Below are 18,482 nucleotides of genomic sequence, written 5' to 3' on the forward strand. Positions count from 1 at the left end.
TGATGGATGATGGATGATGGATGGAGGAACTTTTGATCATTAATGGAAAACTTTGAGCCTATTAGTCATCCCGAAACCTTAAAAAATGATTGATCTGTGAAATAACCCTGCAAGTATTCAGACCAGCGTGTTGGAGAAGAAATGTGCCATAGATAAAAATCCTTCTTGGTGAGTTGGTGATCTTGTAACACTTCCTGCTTTAATATGTGTTGCTCAGTAACTTCCTCAAACAGACAATGACCGGTATCAACATCAGTACCTACAGCAGGGTAGAGACGAGCTGTAACAGATTGCTTCGTTAACATTTAACACTTTTTATCACCTCTTACAGTTCTTCTTGTTTAAGGACATAGAATAAAGCTTTGAAATCCTTTTTTTTACCTCCTGCAGAGATTCTATAAACCCACAGACCTGTCTGCGTTTTTCTATCTACACTTTACATTTTGGTTTTCATAGTTTTAAAATAATTTCAACTTCTGATGATGATCCATTAAGAAAACTTCAGTTTTATTTCAGCCTTGTTCTTATTCACATTGGTCCATCTATTATTAAAATGTGTTTAAAAAATACAAACATCTGTGGGAAGGTTCTTTGAATCAACCATTTCTATAAAGACAACAGTACAAAATATTTAAAGACAAACACATTTACATTTTTAAAATAAGAAAATAGAAAATGTTGTATGTACAGTGTAAACAATCCTCTGCTGGTTCTCCTGCTGCGTCTGTGTTTCAGCTGATTCTTCTTCAGTAAACTTTGGACCTACGAGAACAGAACCAGAGGGGACAGAGAAAAAACTTCAATATTACCAGATGAAGAAGCATCATTTCATATTTTTACCGATCTGAGAATCTCCACATCAGACGATCAGGAGGATGAGTTCACCTGGAGAAGGCGGATAGGGAGAGAAGTCCGAGCAGGAACTCAAGGGCGTAGAAACAGAGCAGCACGGCACTGAGGATGAACTCCAGCCGCAGGACGAACGTTTGCAGCAGCAGGTAGTACACAGCCAGCGCAGTGCAGGGAAGGAGGATGAAGAGCGACGCACATGAAGCCAGAGAGCGCTCACACAGGTTCCCCTTCCAACCTGAGAGACAACACAACAAGGGCAAAGCTAAGGTCATTTCTCTTATTCATGTTGGTCACGGCTATTTTCCCTCCAGGAGAGGCTACCTTATTTCTTTTTGAAAATGAAAACTAACTTATTAAATAACAAAATATTAGCTTTATCTATTTAAACCTGCTTTTCACAATTATAGATGGATTTTTTTAAACGAAAACCAGAACTTTTATATATTAATGTACAGTCTACTGCCCTTAATTAGAAAGTGGCAGCACTGTGGTATAAGCACTTTGTTTAAAAAGCTAAGGAACCAAACAGAAAGTGGCCTCTGACTTGATGCAGCTACCAAAGTGGTCCCTCATTTAATACAGTTAGGTTACTGATTAGACAGAAGAGGTGGGTGAATGCATTTCTGGATTGCTATTTCACTCACCGTAAAAGATCCGTAGAGTCTCCAGAGCGAGGAAAAGCAGCAGCAGAGCCACATCCAGAACCAGATTATCTGACGGGTAAGGGAGTAAAATCCCTGCAAGAAAAAAAAGAGAGGCTGAAGTTTAACGAGCAACGTAGAAAGTCCTTTTTCATGCAGATTACTCGTTTTTTAATTGCACCCAAACAAAAGACATGGTTTCAAGATAAATGATTAAAGAAACCTGATTTGTGCAAATTTCCTACAGAACAAAGATGACATAATCAGACAGAACAGGTTACTAATCAATTCTTTTGATGTGAGCATGAGCAGAAATTAAACTTTAGACGACAAACTTCATTCAAGGTTTTTGTTTTGTCTTCTGAAATCCAAAGAGTGTTCTGAACAATGTCAACCTAAAAGCAAAAGTTTTACAGCAAGATCACAGAATCTTCGCAGAAAGTCACAATGCCACCATGAAAAAGACAAACATGTAATTAAATCAGTTAAAAGTGCCACATTCTTTATAACATTTTTCAGAAGCCGTAGTCTAATTAATTATTGAATGAGTGTATGTTGTGTTAAGCAGATCTCTGGGATATTTTGTGCACCTCTTTTTACAGGGGAGCAATGTTTGGCTGAGCAGAGAGAAAGTTATTGTTGCAGTTTGAGTTACATTATAGTTCTGTATGTTTGGATTAGCAATTGTTAGAAATACATGTTTTAAATTGGATAAAAACAATAAGGCCTAACTAGAAATAAATGGACTAAATGTGCAATTGGGAGACTTTTTCAAAGATTCAGACATTGTAATAATTGCGTCAGGTAAGTCATTGCATCATGAAGTTGCTTTAATGAGGGAAGTTAAGCCTCGACTTTTTTATTGAAAAACATTCCCTCAAAATTCTGACTGTAAGTTCATCATGAGGTCTGGCTTATGAGACGAATGCAATATTCACATTTCTTCAACAATGCTGACAGTACCAAATGCTTTGAAACAACTAACTACCTCAGCAGTTAAGTGGTTTTTAGACATCTCTTTTATAACTCATAATCAGAATAATAACAATCCAGTGCAGACACATGAATGTGGAGCAGCTTCTCACTAACCTTTATAAATGAACATCAGGATCTCAGCCAGGTAGAAGGCAGCAAAGTACCAACTGTTCAGGTAGAAGAGGACCTGCAGAGGAGTGGACGACAGCTACAGGAGGTTTAGTCAAGGCCAACAGAGGAACGTGTCTCACAAACATACACACACACACACAACACACACATGCAGTGTGTCACTCTCATGTAAAGGATACGATTGGTTGGCTCCCTGCAGAGAAGAAGAGACAATGCAGATTAGAACCAAACTAATCATGGTGTCCTTTTATTAAAATTAACCAAAGCAGATTTGATCCTATTTTCCCATGAAACCAATAATTGGTTTTTTTTTTAGCTTGTATTATGTTTTGCAAAAGATAAATCCAACTAAAAACAAGCAAGACAAAAAGCTGGGACGTTTCATGTCTGTGGTTAACAGATACTTGAATCGTAAACTACCATCCTGTTCTAGCGTCACAGTATTTACTGCAAACTTTTGTTCAATATTATAACTTTAAATACTTGAATAAAGAAGCTGTTTAAGTGTTATGTCTACGTGTTTATTTGGTTAGAAGGTAATGTGTGACTTACCAGGCGCCATGCTTGATTGCCATGGAAACAGCTTGGGGGGGGGGGGAAGTTCCCCTTCTTCGTGTGTTTTTTTTTTGTTAAATCATGGTGGCTTTGACTGGCTGCCCCCTGCAGGCTGTGTGTGATACTACTACCACTAATGCTCCCAATATGACTTCTACCGTCGTTCCTACTGTAAAATATACGTTTTCTTCTAATTCACTCTGAAGATGAAACATTCTGTGAATACTGCGGGCAAATTTAATTATTAAATTAATTTATTTTATTTTATACTTGCTATAATTTTTGTATTTTTTTCTGACATTATGACGTTTGACAATTTTGTCATTGATATATTCAAGCCATTAGAGATTGTTGAATTGAATGTACTGTACCCTACAATTGAACACCAGTCGGTATATTTGTAGTATTTTAATTTTTGATATCTCATAGGAGTGTTATTACAGTATTAAGGGGTGGTTAATGTTTACTTTTTGATGTTCTTGTATTGTGCTGTGTGGTGTTGAAAATGAAATTAAAATAAAGCTCAAATAAAATATTCATTCATTAATTTGTACCACTAGTAATATACTCGTGCAAGCATCAAAATATGAGAGGGAAATTTACTCATTATGCAAAGGACCTACTTTCAGGGGACTTTATTTTATTGCTTAATATCTGTGCTTTATTTTTTTATCTGTAAAGTAAGTAAAAAAAATCTAATGGCAATGGAGTAGCCTAAAAATAACACAATTTGTTCTTAATTGTGGTGGACTTAAAAAAAGAAAGCAAATGTAAATTTTCCATTTTAATTTTCTATATCTCTTTACACGTTGAATGGAAAAAAAAAGACCGAAACTCTTTTTAAAAAAAATCTAAATTAGATTTACTTTAATGTAGGTTACCTGGATTTGTGTTCATTTTAATGAGAGTAATGTTCACCAAATAATAATTATCCTCATTGATTATGATAAGTCCATTGGAGATCTAACTTTAAGGTAACCTTTCTAGCTCAGAAACACATGGGTAAAGCCAGAAGTGGAAAGCCTCAGAGTACAGGAATTGTAGATTTTATGTAGGCTACACGATGAAGCCTTAAGATTTAAGAACTCTTTTGGCCATACGTCTATACAACACCTCAAGGTTACGGCAGGGGGAAAGCACACACTTGGACTAATCTTTTTTTTCCATTTCCCATCTGCAAAGCTGTCCCAAGAGTCAATTACTTAAATAGCGCCTTTAATTTAATGTTTGCACTGCCTGTTATTTAAACATCGCTGTACATATATAAACAACACAATTTCAGAAGGTCAACACTTTTTTTATTCTTATTTTTTAGGTCTAATTACAGATTTTTTTCCTCAACTGTTTATAGGTTCTTGTTTAAATTACACGGGGTAATTTGGGTATATGGGTTATGTACAAGTCTATTTTTAATTGCACAGTTTAAGTTTGATTCATCTAGGGGTATTCTTTAAATCTTTTTTCGGGTTAATATATATGTATGGGAGGGGGGGGCGTCGGTTTTGTGGTTAATTTGTAACAAATGTTTCATGTCATGTCTCTGTAACCTGCTACTGGATGCTTTGAATTTCCCTCGGGATCAATAAAGTATCTATCTATCTATCTATCTATCTATCTATCTATCTATCTAGCTTAAGAACTACACATAGGAACTACAGCGCCCGTCTGCCTCCTACTACGCGCTGATTGGTCAGAGCTGTACGATGGTTTACGTGGCATTCTACCCGTGCGCATGCTCAGTTGAGCTCTCTCCCGGCAGGAAGATGGTGTCTGTCAAGATGCAGTCGTGTGTGTTGTCAGTTTTACTCCTAAATGTTTTCTACAGCGTCGTCTCCTCGTTGTACTTTCACATCGGAGAGACGGAGAAGAAATGTTTCATAGAGGAAATCCCCGACGAGACGATGATTATCGGTGAGTGTCGACTGTCACGCGAATTCACAAGCTAAAGCTAAATGCTAGCTCCCCAACTTTAGCGAGTGAGCTAATCGGCTAAGTGAGCTAAAGTTGTCTTTCGTGTTCTCGGCAAGTTCACACTAAACGTAAATGTAGTGTTATGTTGTTGGTTTACAGATATGTAATGGACTAACACACACTAAAGTCAGGTTATAGCGTGGGAAAACACTTTATTTAAAATTTATTTGCAGCTTTTCTTGGTGTATAATAGTTACACTGGCAGATTTGTATGTAGGTTAATCTAACAATTGAATGTTTGTTTCTACATAGAAAACAAAACAAGCACACACAACACTAATATTTACGACTATTTAGGAAGCTAGACAACAACACAAACCAATTTTAAAACAAGTGTCTTACATGTTGAAGGTACTGAGTCACCAGGTGTACATTTACCTTTTAGTCCAAATTCAAAGGAGTGACATACGAAATATGAGCCTGTCCTCCTTTAACAGTTTACCTGCTTGTACTAATACTATTATCTCTATGAATGAGACAGGTGGACATTGACAGGAAGTGACCTAAACATTGTGTGTGACGTTTCCTCCGTGGTGGATCTGACGAAGATTGTAGATTAAATAATCTAGAAGACAGACAAAATAGTTGTTGTTGTTTGGTTTGGCCATGTTGTGTACAAGGATGTATTGTGCACCTTTTAAACAGAGTTTATGAATGGCTTTGAGCGTCATTAAAGGTAGTATACTCAGAAGGACAAACACATGCAAATCAGAAGATTAGGTAAAGCAAGAAGATAACAAATGCAAACAGCATAGTTGAGAGTGGACAGAGAGATGATGATGAAAGTTAAAGTTAGAGAGTTAAAGGGCGGCAGTAGCTCAGTGTGTAGGGACTTGGGTTGGGAACCGGAGGGTCGCCGGTTCCTGAGCACTGCCGAGGTGCCCTTGAGCAAGGCACCAAACCCCCCACCCACCACCAATGGGGGCGGCTCCGTCACCCTGACATCCTTCCATTAGTGCATGTCCATAGGATCCTGTTTGTGCATGTGTGTATATTTCAGCCTATGTGTGTGTTGCATGACTACAGAGTGTAAAAACAGAATTTCCCCTTGCGTGATCAATAAAGTAAATCTTAATCTTAAAAATACAATTTTAAGAGACATAACAAAAACGTGATGGTCTCTTTGCAGCTCCTAAGCGACCTCTGACAAAAAGTACTTTCTGTTATGTGAGATAAAATGATGAAAAGACAACGTTTAATTAGGATCAATTTAATGGCTAATGTCTTTGTCTGTACTCATAACAGAAGTTCCTTTTTTGAACATAGCACATTTCTAAGCCTGTGAAAAAATAGTTGTGTAAATTGAAATGTGACTGTCCCTGTTAAAGAGTTCAGGAGGTTGTGTAAAACCAGCATGACGTGTTTGAAACAGACAGGGAAACTGACAGGAAGTAACTTGAATATTTCATCCTGCAGTCTTGTTTGTGATGGAGCCTGCAAACAGACATGCCTGCACAGCTGAACAGGATTAAAGGAAGAGATACTAACTATATATTCTGTAAAACGGAGTTTGGTGCATTAATTTAACAACAACAACAACATTACTTATTAAGCACAATTAAAATGCTGTGACAAACAGAACAAAAGGATACTAAGAATAGAAAACCAAAGACTTTATTCAGCTTAAGTGCTGTGAAAAAATATATTTTTCAATGCAAAAATGCAGACTTTAATTGACTGCATTAGGGTTTTCACGACACCGGAATTGAAAACTTAAGTAATACCACCCAATATCAGATAATTTCTTGCTTTTAATAACCAAAAATTGCAGGCGAACTCCTGCACACTTTTTCAATTGCATAAATAAGTTGGCAACGTTTTGGTACTGAAATAATGCCAACATATTTGTGCAATTAAGCCAGAGTTCCCTCTTTGACTTGTGGCAACTTTTGTTTAAAAAATATGACTAAAGAGCCGTCTTTTTTTTTTTTTTAAGTATTTGGTACTTTTCAATGCTTTAGATAATTAAAATAAAGGAAATGTTGTTTTAAAACAGGTGGTATTAATAAGTAAGACAACATTATATTTTTTGGGGGAAAATTACAGTTCATGCTGTGCAGGTTTTTGCATTTTTATTGACAAATTCTGCATTTCTTCTCTCGTTTTTATCTGTGTAGAACTAATAGGGACCTCGTTCTTTAGCAGTAGGTGTTACAAAACTCCACTAACATACTTTTACAGAGCGACTAAAGCTGACTCATGGGTCATCTGATGACATATAACTGAGGATATAGACTAAAGCTCTTAAAATGCTGTCTACTTTTCTTAAGCGGAGACTTTTACCTGATTGGTCCACACATAGGACTAAAACATTTTAATGATGACACCTCTGTCCCTGTGTGCAGGTAACTATCGGACTCAGCTGTATGACAAACAGAGAGAAGAATACCTGCCAGCCACTCAGGGTCTGGGGATGTTTGTGGAGGTCAGAGATCCAGACGACAAGGTGAGCAAACTTTACTGCTTATAGAAGGTCTGTTTACTTTATCTCCATCAGTGAGTAACGGGTGTGTGTGTGTGTTTCCTGCAGGTGATTCTGTCTCGGCAGTACGGCTCTGAGGGAAGGTTCACCTTTACCTCTCACACACCAGGAGAGCATCAGATCTGTCTGCACTCCAACTCCTCCAAGTTCTCCCTGTTCGCCGGAGGCCTGCTGGTGAGGGGACATTATTATTTACATTGTAGTCTAGGTGTCAGGTTAGGGTTTTATAGCTGCTTTTAGAATCAACACAGAGGAACATTTTGTCCTGGTGTGTTCTCTGAAGATAGGAATGTTTGGAACTCAATTATATCCTGTCGTTTTCCTCACTTTTATTCTTCTTTTAACTACTGAACATTTTGAATATTATTATTATTTTTTGTATATTTTTATAACTAAATGTTATTTTCTAACATTTACAGAATGCTGTTTCATTATTTGACCCAATTAAAGTCTTAAATAGTATTTAAATAATTAATTAGGTTAAACCTAGAGCACAACCTTGTGCTAGGATATTACTCACTGTTAGATTATTAAAATGGGTCATCATCAGTAGTTGCTGCTTAACTTGATTGTTGTGTGTTGCAGAGGGTTCACCTGGACATTCAGGTGGGAGAACACGCCAACAACTACGCTGAGATTGCTGCCAAAGATAAACTGACGGAGCTGCAGCTGAGAGTGCGACAGCTGGTGGAGCAGGTCGACCAGATCCAGAAAGAGCAGAACTACCAGAGGGTCAGTCTTTGTGCTTTTCAAACAGACTGAGGTCTAAATATTGTCGGGGACATTTATATTGAATCATCATCTTAAGCCAGGTTTATACTTCTGCTTCAAATCTGCGACGTAGTAGCCTATGCTGTTGTGAGCACTACATACTTTTATGTTGGTGTGTCTGCGTAGCTCTGCAATACTACGCCTACAGCTGCATGCTGGCAGTGCGATTTCTATGCTCGTTATATCACCAGGTTCTGGTTCCACCAAAGCTCTGCTTGTTTTTTTACAGGAAACCATGGCGACCGAAATTGATCGTATTATGTTGTAGTTGGAGCTGATAAATACTGAGCAGCAGTTGATTATACTGCAAAAAAGAAGAGAGGAGACATCAGAGGAGATGTAATGAACAACTTGATAGCTTTGTTAGCTCGGCCTACTAGTTATAGCCATAGACTGTAAATATTAATGGACAAAGCCTGAGTGACGTTAGCCATGTGTTACGGCAGGTGGTCAATCTAACGTCAGGCTTAGATATAGAGCCGAAGCTGAGGCTGGGTTAAAGCCTCTTGATGAATCGTTGCATAGTGCCCACCTGCCAATCATGTCAGCTAGGCGCCTAACTTTGGATAAGACGTATCGTTTTTAAAATCAAAACAGAGCCGTTGTTGATAAGTAAAAAATCATTACTTATGATGCATGTATTGCCTAGCCCTGTCATTTGGTGATGTGAGTTGTCCTCAGTTGTTGACAGTCCCCTGCTGTCTGTCTGTCTTTTTAGTATCGTGAGGAACGTTTCCGTCAGACCAGCGAGAGCACCAACCAGCGGGTCCTCTGGTGGTCCATCGTGCAGACTCTGATCCTGGTGGCCATCGGAATCTGGCAGATGAGACATCTGAAGAGCTTCTTCGAGGCCAAGAAACTCGTGTAAACCTGGGAAGTGTGTGTGTGTTTGTGATAGAGTGTATGCGTGTGTGAGTGCGTGTGTTTTTGGTCTCTACTGAGTGATGCAGGACTGAGCGGCGGCGGTCGCTGCTGTCGGAGAAGATGTGATGCAGAGAAATCCAGCTGCAGATTCAGCTTGAAAACAACATCTTCAGTTTCTATAAATATTATTTCCACTGTCTTTCTTATCATCCCTGTTTGTAAAAGGCCCATCATATTCGCTGTAGACTATCAGGGAAAATGTGGCAACTCTATTTATTTCAAACATACAAAAAAGAAATGTCCCTCCAAAACTTCTGTCTGTCCTGTTTACAGTTCTGCAGCACCGGGACAGATTACCAGAACCGGTCTACATGTAAATGACAGGGCTGCATGTGTCATGTTTTTTTTATTAATTTGACCTATTTCTTCTTCTTTCTTACTCACTGTGATGAGTACATGATGTGTTACTGGCCACTGGAGATGTAGTTCAGAGTCAAACATGATGATGCAGTTTGGTTGCGTTAAATATTCAATGACAGTTTTAAGGTTTCAATTGGGGTGAAATGTTATAATCTGGAGTCATCTGTGAAATAAAGGCCTGTAGAAGTGCTCTTTAAAGACTCTTCAAACAAGGCAGCAGTAGACCAGCCACTCCTGTGTTCAGTGAGGTACAAATACAGTTTTTGTCAACGGACTCTGGTGTCCATTTATGGTTAGGTCTTACTTTGCAGAGATCCTTCTGTGGTATTGTCAGACACTCAGGCTGCGGTCTACTGCCGGCCTTAATGCCCAGTTCAGATTTTTCTTTGTTTGGCTGTTCACATTGCTTTTAAATGTGGCCTATATACAGACTCATCTGGAAATGTGTAAAGATCAGATTCCATGTGACTTTGTGATGTTCACACTTTGATAGAAAAATCTGATCCGTGTCACACAGGAGCAAACATTCAGATTCAGGTCACTTTTGGCTGCAGTGTGAACACAGCCTTAGAATAGCAGTCTGAGCCTGTCAGGGACAAAACGACTTTTAGTGGATATTTGTCCAGCACACGTTAAATATCGACCCTCTCGTGTTGCTGAGTCCTTATAGATAAAATCTGCAGTACAAGCTGTTGCAGACAAACTAAGACGTTATAAGTATACATTTGGCTCTTACTTAAAATATGAATTTTCAGGTGAATGAGACTTAAGCATTTAAACTTTTTTTGTGGATACCACCTCTTTAGATTCTGCTCTTATGTTTCCAGGTGTGATCATTGAAATCCAACAAAATGAGACAGTTTTTCTGTTTGTTACTGTGTGTGAGTGATTCCACATTTTACTGTGTCCAAACTGAATGTACGTTTCTTTTCACCTGATTCTGGTTGATGTTGGTTTGCTGGTGATGGTGTAGAAAGATTCTTCGGATTCTAAATATTCTGCTATTGAAAGTGAAGCTCCAGCCGAACGCTGCCATTGCCTTTTTTTTTTTTTTTTTGAGATCAACCTTTCTGCTTCATCCTGACAGTTCATCAAAGAGAAATGAATCTGAAACTGAAGAGCGAAATACCTGAAAATATCGTCAGCTGTTAGATTATAAAGAAACGCATGAGAAAGACGGGTGGTTTATTCTTTTTTTTAGAGCTTTTCATCTTCAGCTGTTAAGATTTTCTTCTTTTCTGTATTTTTTTAATTTTCTGGTGGTTTGTGTCAAAAGGTAGATTTCAGATTTCAGATGTGTTTCCTGGGTTAGAATTTAAATTAGTTGGTTTAGGTTGGACGAGGGGCTTGAATTTATTTAATTTTGGAGAGATGGTGTCCACGTGAAATCGGTCTAAAATTGCACTCAAAATAAAGTTTTGTCACATTTGGTTTAAATCTTTGAAGAAGTTTGTTTTTATTCTGTTTAACAGTTTATAAAGTTACTTTTAAGAGATTAATGGGCTGTTTATTCAGATGTATTTTGAGTGAAGTGCAAAAGAGACTGGAAAACATAATTATGTAAAAAACAAACTACTGTACAAAAACATTCTGGCTTCCTTGTAAAGTAAAATAAAAAATGTTGACAAAATATCTCAGGGTTTGCATTGATACAGTATAGGAAAAAGGAAACGGTATTGATCATAGACATTGATCCTTATATTTACCTCTATACTATATTATATAATTAGCCTCATTTAATATGTTTTTTTTATATTGTATTTTAGATATTTTACGTGTTTGATTCAATACTTAATCAACATACTCTATTGATTCAGGTCAGAACCTAATTTAAAAATAAAAAAGTACATATATAAAATCAATCGTACTTCTATCATGATTCAATGTTTTCTAACATGTTTTTATTAGATTGATAGTTTGCAGCAGGTACTTCTGCAGTGAATATTGACTTAGCTGCCACTGTGATTATTCTTATTATCTGATTGAACCGTTTTTAGCCCTAAAACATTATCACTGGCGACAATTAGACAAACGAATTATCCAACAAAAATATTTAAGAAAAATAAAATATTTATTTTCTCATTATAGGTGAAGTTGTGTGTTGTCTTTTGGTTGCCATTTAAAAAAAAAAAAAAGACTAATACATAAATAAAGGAAAGCGTTAAAACCATAGATAGACTGTAAAGAATTAAAGAATAAAACGAAAAAAATTGAAAATGTTGAAATAAAGCGGAAGAATTTTCTTTTTTTTTCTTGTTTTAGTCTTTAATTCTTTACAGTCTATCTATGGTTTTATTTAATTCTTTTTTTTTTTTAAATGGCAACCAATAGACAACATAAAACTTCACCTATAATGAGATAAGAGAATATTTGTCTCTGAAATTTTGTGCAAAACAAATTCAAATTAAGTTCGAGCTTTGTAATGTTCATTTGACATTCCTACACAGGTAGGAACGTTTGATACTAATTCCGTTTCCGGTCCGACCTTATTACTGGTTTGACAATATTACAATCGTCTTCTGTTTGATATTTTCCAGAGTGAAGTTGTCGTCAGTGGTTTCTCCGGTCGGTGCTTTTTGTGTTAATTTTTATTTATTTTTCCGTGTTTAATGTTTTATGGACCATCTTTGACCGACACTGTCGTTAAATTTAAAGTTAACGGTGGAAAATGTTTAACCCGGAGCGGCGGAGTGAGTGAACCGCTACATGCTACGTGTACAGTAAAAAGGCTGCTAGCTGAGAGACACAGAAACAGAAACAGCCGCTTAATAAGAAACATTTCAGCGTCTTTTAAAACATTTTCTGTAAAGCTAAGGTGTCTGAGTTTAATCCTGGAGGATGAGTTAGCAGGGAGGACACTTTGTTCTCCGTCAACACTTACAAATGAGACATGAAGGACTGAAAATTAACAGATTTCTGAGCAACAAACACGACAGCTTCTGGGTTTTCTGTTTGTTTGAGAAGTTTGTTGTTGATCTTTCTTTTTTTAAAACGGACTGAAATCAGAAAGCTGACAGGCTGTGAAGATGATGTACTCATCGAGAAGAAAGCCTGTCCTCTACTTCAAAGAGGAGAGAAGGTAAGGTGTTGATTTACTCAACGATACTGGACTCCTTATTATTCTTAATAAATGTAAAGTGTTGTCACGATACCAGCTTTTTAAACTTTGATATGATTCTAGTGAAAATATAAAATACCTGTTTCAATACCATGGCTTTCGTTTTGTGAAAGAGGGGCAGATATTATAAGATTAATCTTCTTTCTGCTCCTTTTCATTCCAAATTTTAGATTTTATGTTTTTTGTTTTTCTTAACTTTATTGTTTGCTTGAATGAAATAAAATTTACAAATAAAAAATAAAAATATAGGGAACTTAATGAAGTGACCATCTTGTCTTCGTTTACATCTTTTCCTCTGATGTTTGATAACTGCATTTGAGGGATCAACACTATTAATGAGTTTATTTTTATCTATCTGTCTCTAAAGATTGATCAAGGGTCCAAGTAAGATATCGGCCGATATATAGTTATCAGATTTCTTTCCCTCCCCAAATATCGATTTCGTTATGTTCTGGCAGGCCGTCAACCAACGATCTCGAGGAGCTTAAGAGAGCTCAAGAGCTCCCAGGAAAGTAGGTGGTTAGTGACTGAGATTTACAGATAGATACATGCAGTAATAACACGACTGTAGCTGTCACATCAAACTCACTTTACCCCATTTATTCACAATTTAAACACACACAAAAAAATAAAATAAAGTATTGTCTTAAACTGAAACACTTTTTCTTGAATTTTGAAGAAATGAAATCTTTAAAGTGCCTCGTCAAGAAGAGAAGTGAGTAGATGCTGATGAATCATGTTTCAAGCAGTGGTTTCCAAACTGTGGTCCAGGGACATTTAAAAGGTCGTTCAAGTTATTAATTCCTGCTTGTTGCTTTGATTCAAATTCAGATAGAGATTGAAGTTTCAAGATATCCTAAAACTCTGCCATTTAACTTTTAGAAGGTGTTAAATATATTTTATTTGATGAGTATTTGTTAAAGCTACTTCTATCGAGGGAAACAAACATTACAAATCTTCCTTAGATATCAACGTTCACTGGGGATGGGAGAAATTATCGTCAAAACTATTTCTTGCGGTCCTGAGTCGTGTGAAACAATGATCAAATCACTGGTGCCAAATATCCATCATTTAATTTGAAAAAATACATTTCCAATTTGACTCACTGCTGACTTCTCATAGTGACGCTTATGGCATGAGGAAGTTGACAGCAGGAAAAAAGAAGAAGAAGATGACAGTTTTATAAATAAAGTTGACAGAGGGAGAGTGTTGGACTGCGAAGAGAAGAAGGTAAAGGGTGACGTTTGATGAGAGGTGAAACTGAAATCAAATTGCAGTAAATAACTACATGAATCCTGCACTTCAAATTTTCGGAATTATTTTACAATTTTCAGTTAATAAGATATTGTGATCAGATATACTATTCTGTAATTTTCTTGAAATACATAAATTACCTCTGAATCCCTGGATTGTCATGTAACATTTGTATCTTTGAAAAGTAGAAACGCTTATCAGGCAATGCTCAAGACTAAGCATCCAAATCATAATCTGCAAGAACAAATTCTATCTCTTAGATTAAAAACAGGGTGATAAAACTGCTGAGTTTGCAGCGTCAGTTTAGGGCTGATCAGGCTTTTTTTCTTCTTCTTTTTTTTGCATTTCTCTGCAAGAAAAAATTCTATCTCTGGTCTTAAAAAGGCCAAATCAGACGCCTGTGTGTTTTAAAGCATTTTACCATTTTGAAGCTCAAAGATTTGTTCTTGTATTTAAGACACAGTTTGGGAACCTCTGTTTTTGAATGCTTGTTTTCTGTTTGACAACCGGTTTGTTGAATTCTGGCTGCTTGTTGCATGAAAGGGTGGAAGTAAAGTTTTTGACCCTGCTGCAGGTCTGACTGATTCTTCATCCAGACTGTTAATCTGAGCAAGTTCAGAAACTGATCCAGACTCGATTTTTAAAACAACAACATGAGTGTCAGCCAAATGATGCTATCAAGCTGGCACATCAACACATTTTATATTTTATTTTTCTGTTTACATGTTAGTCAATACCCAACATAATTTAGGGACGTCGGATGGCCTGGCGGTTATGTTGCGCTTCCTGTGTGCGGAGGCTGTGGTCCTCGTTTGCTGCATGTCATCCGGCACTCTCTCTCCTCCCAACGTTTCCTGTCCAATAAAGGCAAAAGGGATACACAAACAAAAGCAAAAAGGCTAATTTCCCTCAATCTATCACTGCAAACTGGGAGCAAAATGACTTGTTTTTTCCCATCAGTATAGAATGTATAATTATTTTTGTCTCCTATGCAAAGAATACATTTATGTTTCAGTTTCCATCATCAAAGAAGTTAAAGAAAAACACACAAACGTTACCAATGTTTGTGCAAAAAAACACTTTTCTGTATTTCTGAAGTTATTTCTAATGTATGTAATGTAATAATTTCCCTTTAACTCCATGATATGATCCATGGATAATAAATATGTATATCTTGAAAATGAAATACTGAATGATGCTGAATGGAAATAAAATACACAAACCAGAAAAATACAAATGTAGGAAAATCCAAGAGTTAAGAGTGGAAGTTTGATTTGACTGTTTTCTTTGTTTCCCTCTCTTGTGTGTGTGTGTGTGTGTGTGTGTGTGTGTGTGTGTGTGTGTGTGTGTGTCACTTTAACACACTAAAACAGTCAGTTGTGATGATGATCACTGTCGATACAGATTACATTTTTTTTTCTGCAGGAAAGTTCAGTTAGTGTTGTGTTGTAAACGGCTGAAAAATATTCTGTTGTAGTTTATTTTTCTGTATGAATTTACAAAGCCTATTACATTTGATTTATGTACCTCACCTATACCTTTATGTTTCTGTAAAAAGACACTACTACACATGCATACAGTAAACCATTCTTTAATCTGAAATGTAAAAATGAACTTGTACAGAAGAAAGTTAAGGAATAAATATGAGAATTCTACGTCTATTTTTGTATTTTGTGCAGATCTACAAACTTTTTAAGGCACTTCTTTTACTCCCTGGATTTAAGTGATCCCTCTTGTTATTGTCCAATGTGATTGGTTGTTTACAGATTTATATTTTTCTCAATGTGAAAAACATAAACCTGTGTCAAACGCCTCATTTAACCCATCTCCTCCCCTGTGTCTTCCCAGGTTCCTGTCGGGTAAATGTACGGTCTACAAGCTGTTCGGCCTCTGCATGGTGCTGCTGCTCGTCTCTCTGCTCTGGCTGCAGCTCAGCTGTTCAGGTGACTTGTCGGCCCCCGTGCACGAGGACAAACGACCCCCCCAGCACTTGCAGGCTCCGCCCTGCCCCGCTGACAGTCAGGCGTCTGCTGCAGACGACCCCTCCTGGGGTCCTCACAAACTGGCGCTCATCATCCCCTTCAGAGAGCGCTTCGAGGAGCTGCTGGTGTTTGTTCCCTTCATGCACACTTTCCTCAACAAGAAGAAGATCCGCCACAAGATCTTCATCGTCAACCAGATGGATCACTACAGGTGAGGAAATACCTGACATCACCAGATCTGCTATACATACTATATTTGTTAATTTATAGTTAGAGCAACTTAAACCTCCTGGATATAATCAGCAAGGCGTTGGAGTGAGGGCAGATTATTCTGACATTTTCAAACCTGGGCTGAATGTCTGCAACATCATCCTTGATGTGTGTCCACTCAAAGTCGATTTTATCACTGACAGGCTCAGATTGTTCTTCTAAGTGTCTGACAACATTACAGAAAGGATCTGTACAGAGATAAAGCTTTTTGTTAAAGATGGTGATTATTTTTAAAAATCTTTTTCTTTTAATTTGTTTCTCTTGAAGCCAGACTTCATTAATAAAAGAAACAGTTTTACCTCTTTAGACAAAGGAGTTCCTGTTGTATCACTGTCTCAATCTGAACCTTTATTTTTGTGTGCTTTGAGTGTTATATGATGAGATATTTTGTCCCTTACTAAGGTAATATTTAGAACTTCAAAATGTCACCATTAGAGAAAAAAATTCCCTGCTCAAGGCAGTGTTTGTTCTTCTGGACACTTCAAAGAGTTTGTTCCCTGTAAGGACAAATCCTCCCTGGCCAGTACAGAAATATCTCCTCTTCAGACCTCTGGATCCTGAATTTGCCTGGATCACTTAGAGTTTTTTAAATCCAGCCTGCAGAGAGGTCATATCGTGTGTTTTCCATTGTTCCAGGTTTAACAGAGCGTCTCTGATAAATGTCGGTTACCTGGAGAGCGGTAATGACACGGACTACCTGGCGATGCACGACGTTGACCTGTTGCCTTTGAACGAAGCTTTAGACTACGGTTTTCCAGAGGACGGACCGTTCCACGTGGCCTCCCCTGAGCTGCACCCGCTTTACCACTACAAGACCTATGTGGGGGGAATCCTGCTGCTCACCAAGAAACATTACAAAATGGTACTTTTTTTATTATTTAATCTTTATTTAACCAGGAAAGAAAGTCGTTGAGAATAAAAATCTCTTGTTCAAGAGAGTCCTGGCTGAGACAGGCAGCAGAACAATTAACAGTTTCACACAAAAAACGAGCAGCCAAACATACAAACACAAAAATACATCATTAGACATTAAAATACACAAAAAATAAATCTGAATAGCAAATGTTTGTCTATTTCATCCACAAACAAATCAGGGAGAACATCTGCATCCACATGTGTCTGCCTCCGAGAGCAGCTCGTTAAGTTTCAGCTCTTTTTGTAATTCGTTCAGAGTACGGTAAGGGAGCAGAAAACTTCAACGCTTTTTTCCCCAGTTCAATTCGGACTATTGGAACAGACACCTGAGTGTCTTGTTTTAAAATGGTCTGTTAATGAGTTGATTTACTTTAATTGACAAATGTTCCCCCAACATTCTTTCTCTCTGAAACAGATTATTTAGGCGTTAATCTCTGAGTTCAAAACGTTGAACATTTGTTGATGAGGTCGATCATTTTGCATGCACTGTTAAAAGTGATGGAAACGCTCTGCTGAAACAGGGTCTGGTTTGCATAAATTGTATTAATTAATGTCAAGTATAAAAGCTAGAGAAAAGCTTACCACACGACATAAATGTTGAGTTGTAAAGGTTTAAGGGATATGAAGCTTTTAGAGATTGTCCAAAAAATGACATCACAATATGCCAAAATAAAAATGTAGGTGCTAATTTATAATTTCAGAAAAATACTCAAAACACCTTCAAACTCTGCTCCTAATAATGAGAATATTTTTTTAAAAAAGTGTAGAGTTTGCATAATATCTTGAGTGTTAAGATAAACTTAATAAAATAATATTTTTGTGTCATTATGGCTTTTTTAAAAGATTTCAATGAAAAAACATTCTATTCTAATTATAAAGTATGAAACTATTAAAAAACTTTTGACAGAAATCAAATGTATTTTATTGACTTGCATAAACTCTTTAGCCTAGGCTTTACAGAATAAAAAAATATTAAAATGTTTGAAAATATTTCAAGTAAAGCCAGAATAAAAGCCCAGAACCAATATAGATAGAGATGCATACACATTTTTCAGAGTTAAAAAGGTTTATGGGATCTTTGTGAGAAATCTCAGTTTGTACAATACAGTGAGGACAGAAAGAGGAAGGATGTCATTCTGTTGTTTCTGTGGGTCAGAAATAATCCTCTTTCTGTTTCCGTCACATTCATGTAATGTTTCAAGATGTCCACCAGATGGAGCTGTTTGACCTGTTGAGTTAAACACTGCAAATAAAAGCCATGTTTTGTTTTTACACAGTAG

General features: G+C 37.0%; 3 protein-coding genes across 3 annotated transcripts in view; 2 read left to right on the forward strand and 1 right to left on the reverse strand.

Moving 5' to 3' along the window:
- Positions 1-480: 480 nt before the first annotated feature.
- Positions 481-2,837, reverse strand: tmem216 (transmembrane protein 216). Its single transcript, XM_061048593.1, has 5 exons — positions 2,780-2,837; positions 2,583-2,676; positions 1,497-1,589; positions 886-1,087; positions 481-762 (listed from the first exon to the last, which is right to left on the reverse strand). Exons 2-5 carry the CDS (start codon positions 2,596-2,598, stop codon positions 747-749), a joined length of 327 nt encoding a protein of 108 aa, XP_060904576.1. The 5' UTR covers positions 2,599-2,676; positions 2,780-2,837; the 3' UTR covers positions 481-746.
- Positions 2,838-4,885: 2,048 nt separating this feature from the next.
- tmed9 (transmembrane p24 trafficking protein 9) lies at positions 4,886-11,100 on the forward strand. Its single transcript, XM_061048592.1, has 5 exons — positions 4,886-5,066; positions 7,472-7,572; positions 7,657-7,782; positions 8,194-8,340; positions 9,098-11,100. The coding sequence occupies exons 1-5, from the start codon at positions 4,919-4,921 to the stop codon at positions 9,245-9,247; spliced, it is 672 nt and encodes a 223-aa protein (XP_060904575.1). The 5' UTR covers positions 4,886-4,918; the 3' UTR covers positions 9,248-11,100.
- Positions 11,101-12,163: 1,063 nt separating this feature from the next.
- b4galt7 (xylosylprotein beta 1,4-galactosyltransferase, polypeptide 7 (galactosyltransferase I)) overlaps positions 12,164-18,482 on the forward strand; it is a 9,732-nt gene continuing 3,413 nt past the window's right edge. The window contains exons 1-4 of the mRNA XM_061049138.1: positions 12,164-12,742; positions 15,884-16,228; positions 16,924-17,192; positions 17,618-17,628. Coding sequence (XP_060905121.1) covers positions 12,690-12,742; positions 15,884-16,228; positions 16,924-17,192; positions 17,618-17,628 — 678 coding nt within the window. The 5' untranslated portion in view covers positions 12,164-12,689. The remainder of the gene's footprint in view (positions 12,743-15,883; positions 16,229-16,923; positions 17,193-17,617; positions 17,629-18,482) is intronic.

Source organism: Labrus mixtus, chromosome 10 (assembly GCF_963584025.1).
Source record: "Labrus mixtus chromosome 10, fLabMix1.1, whole genome shotgun sequence".
In the NCBI taxonomy this organism is placed as follows: Eukaryota; Metazoa; Chordata; class Actinopteri; order Labriformes; family Labridae; genus Labrus; species Labrus mixtus.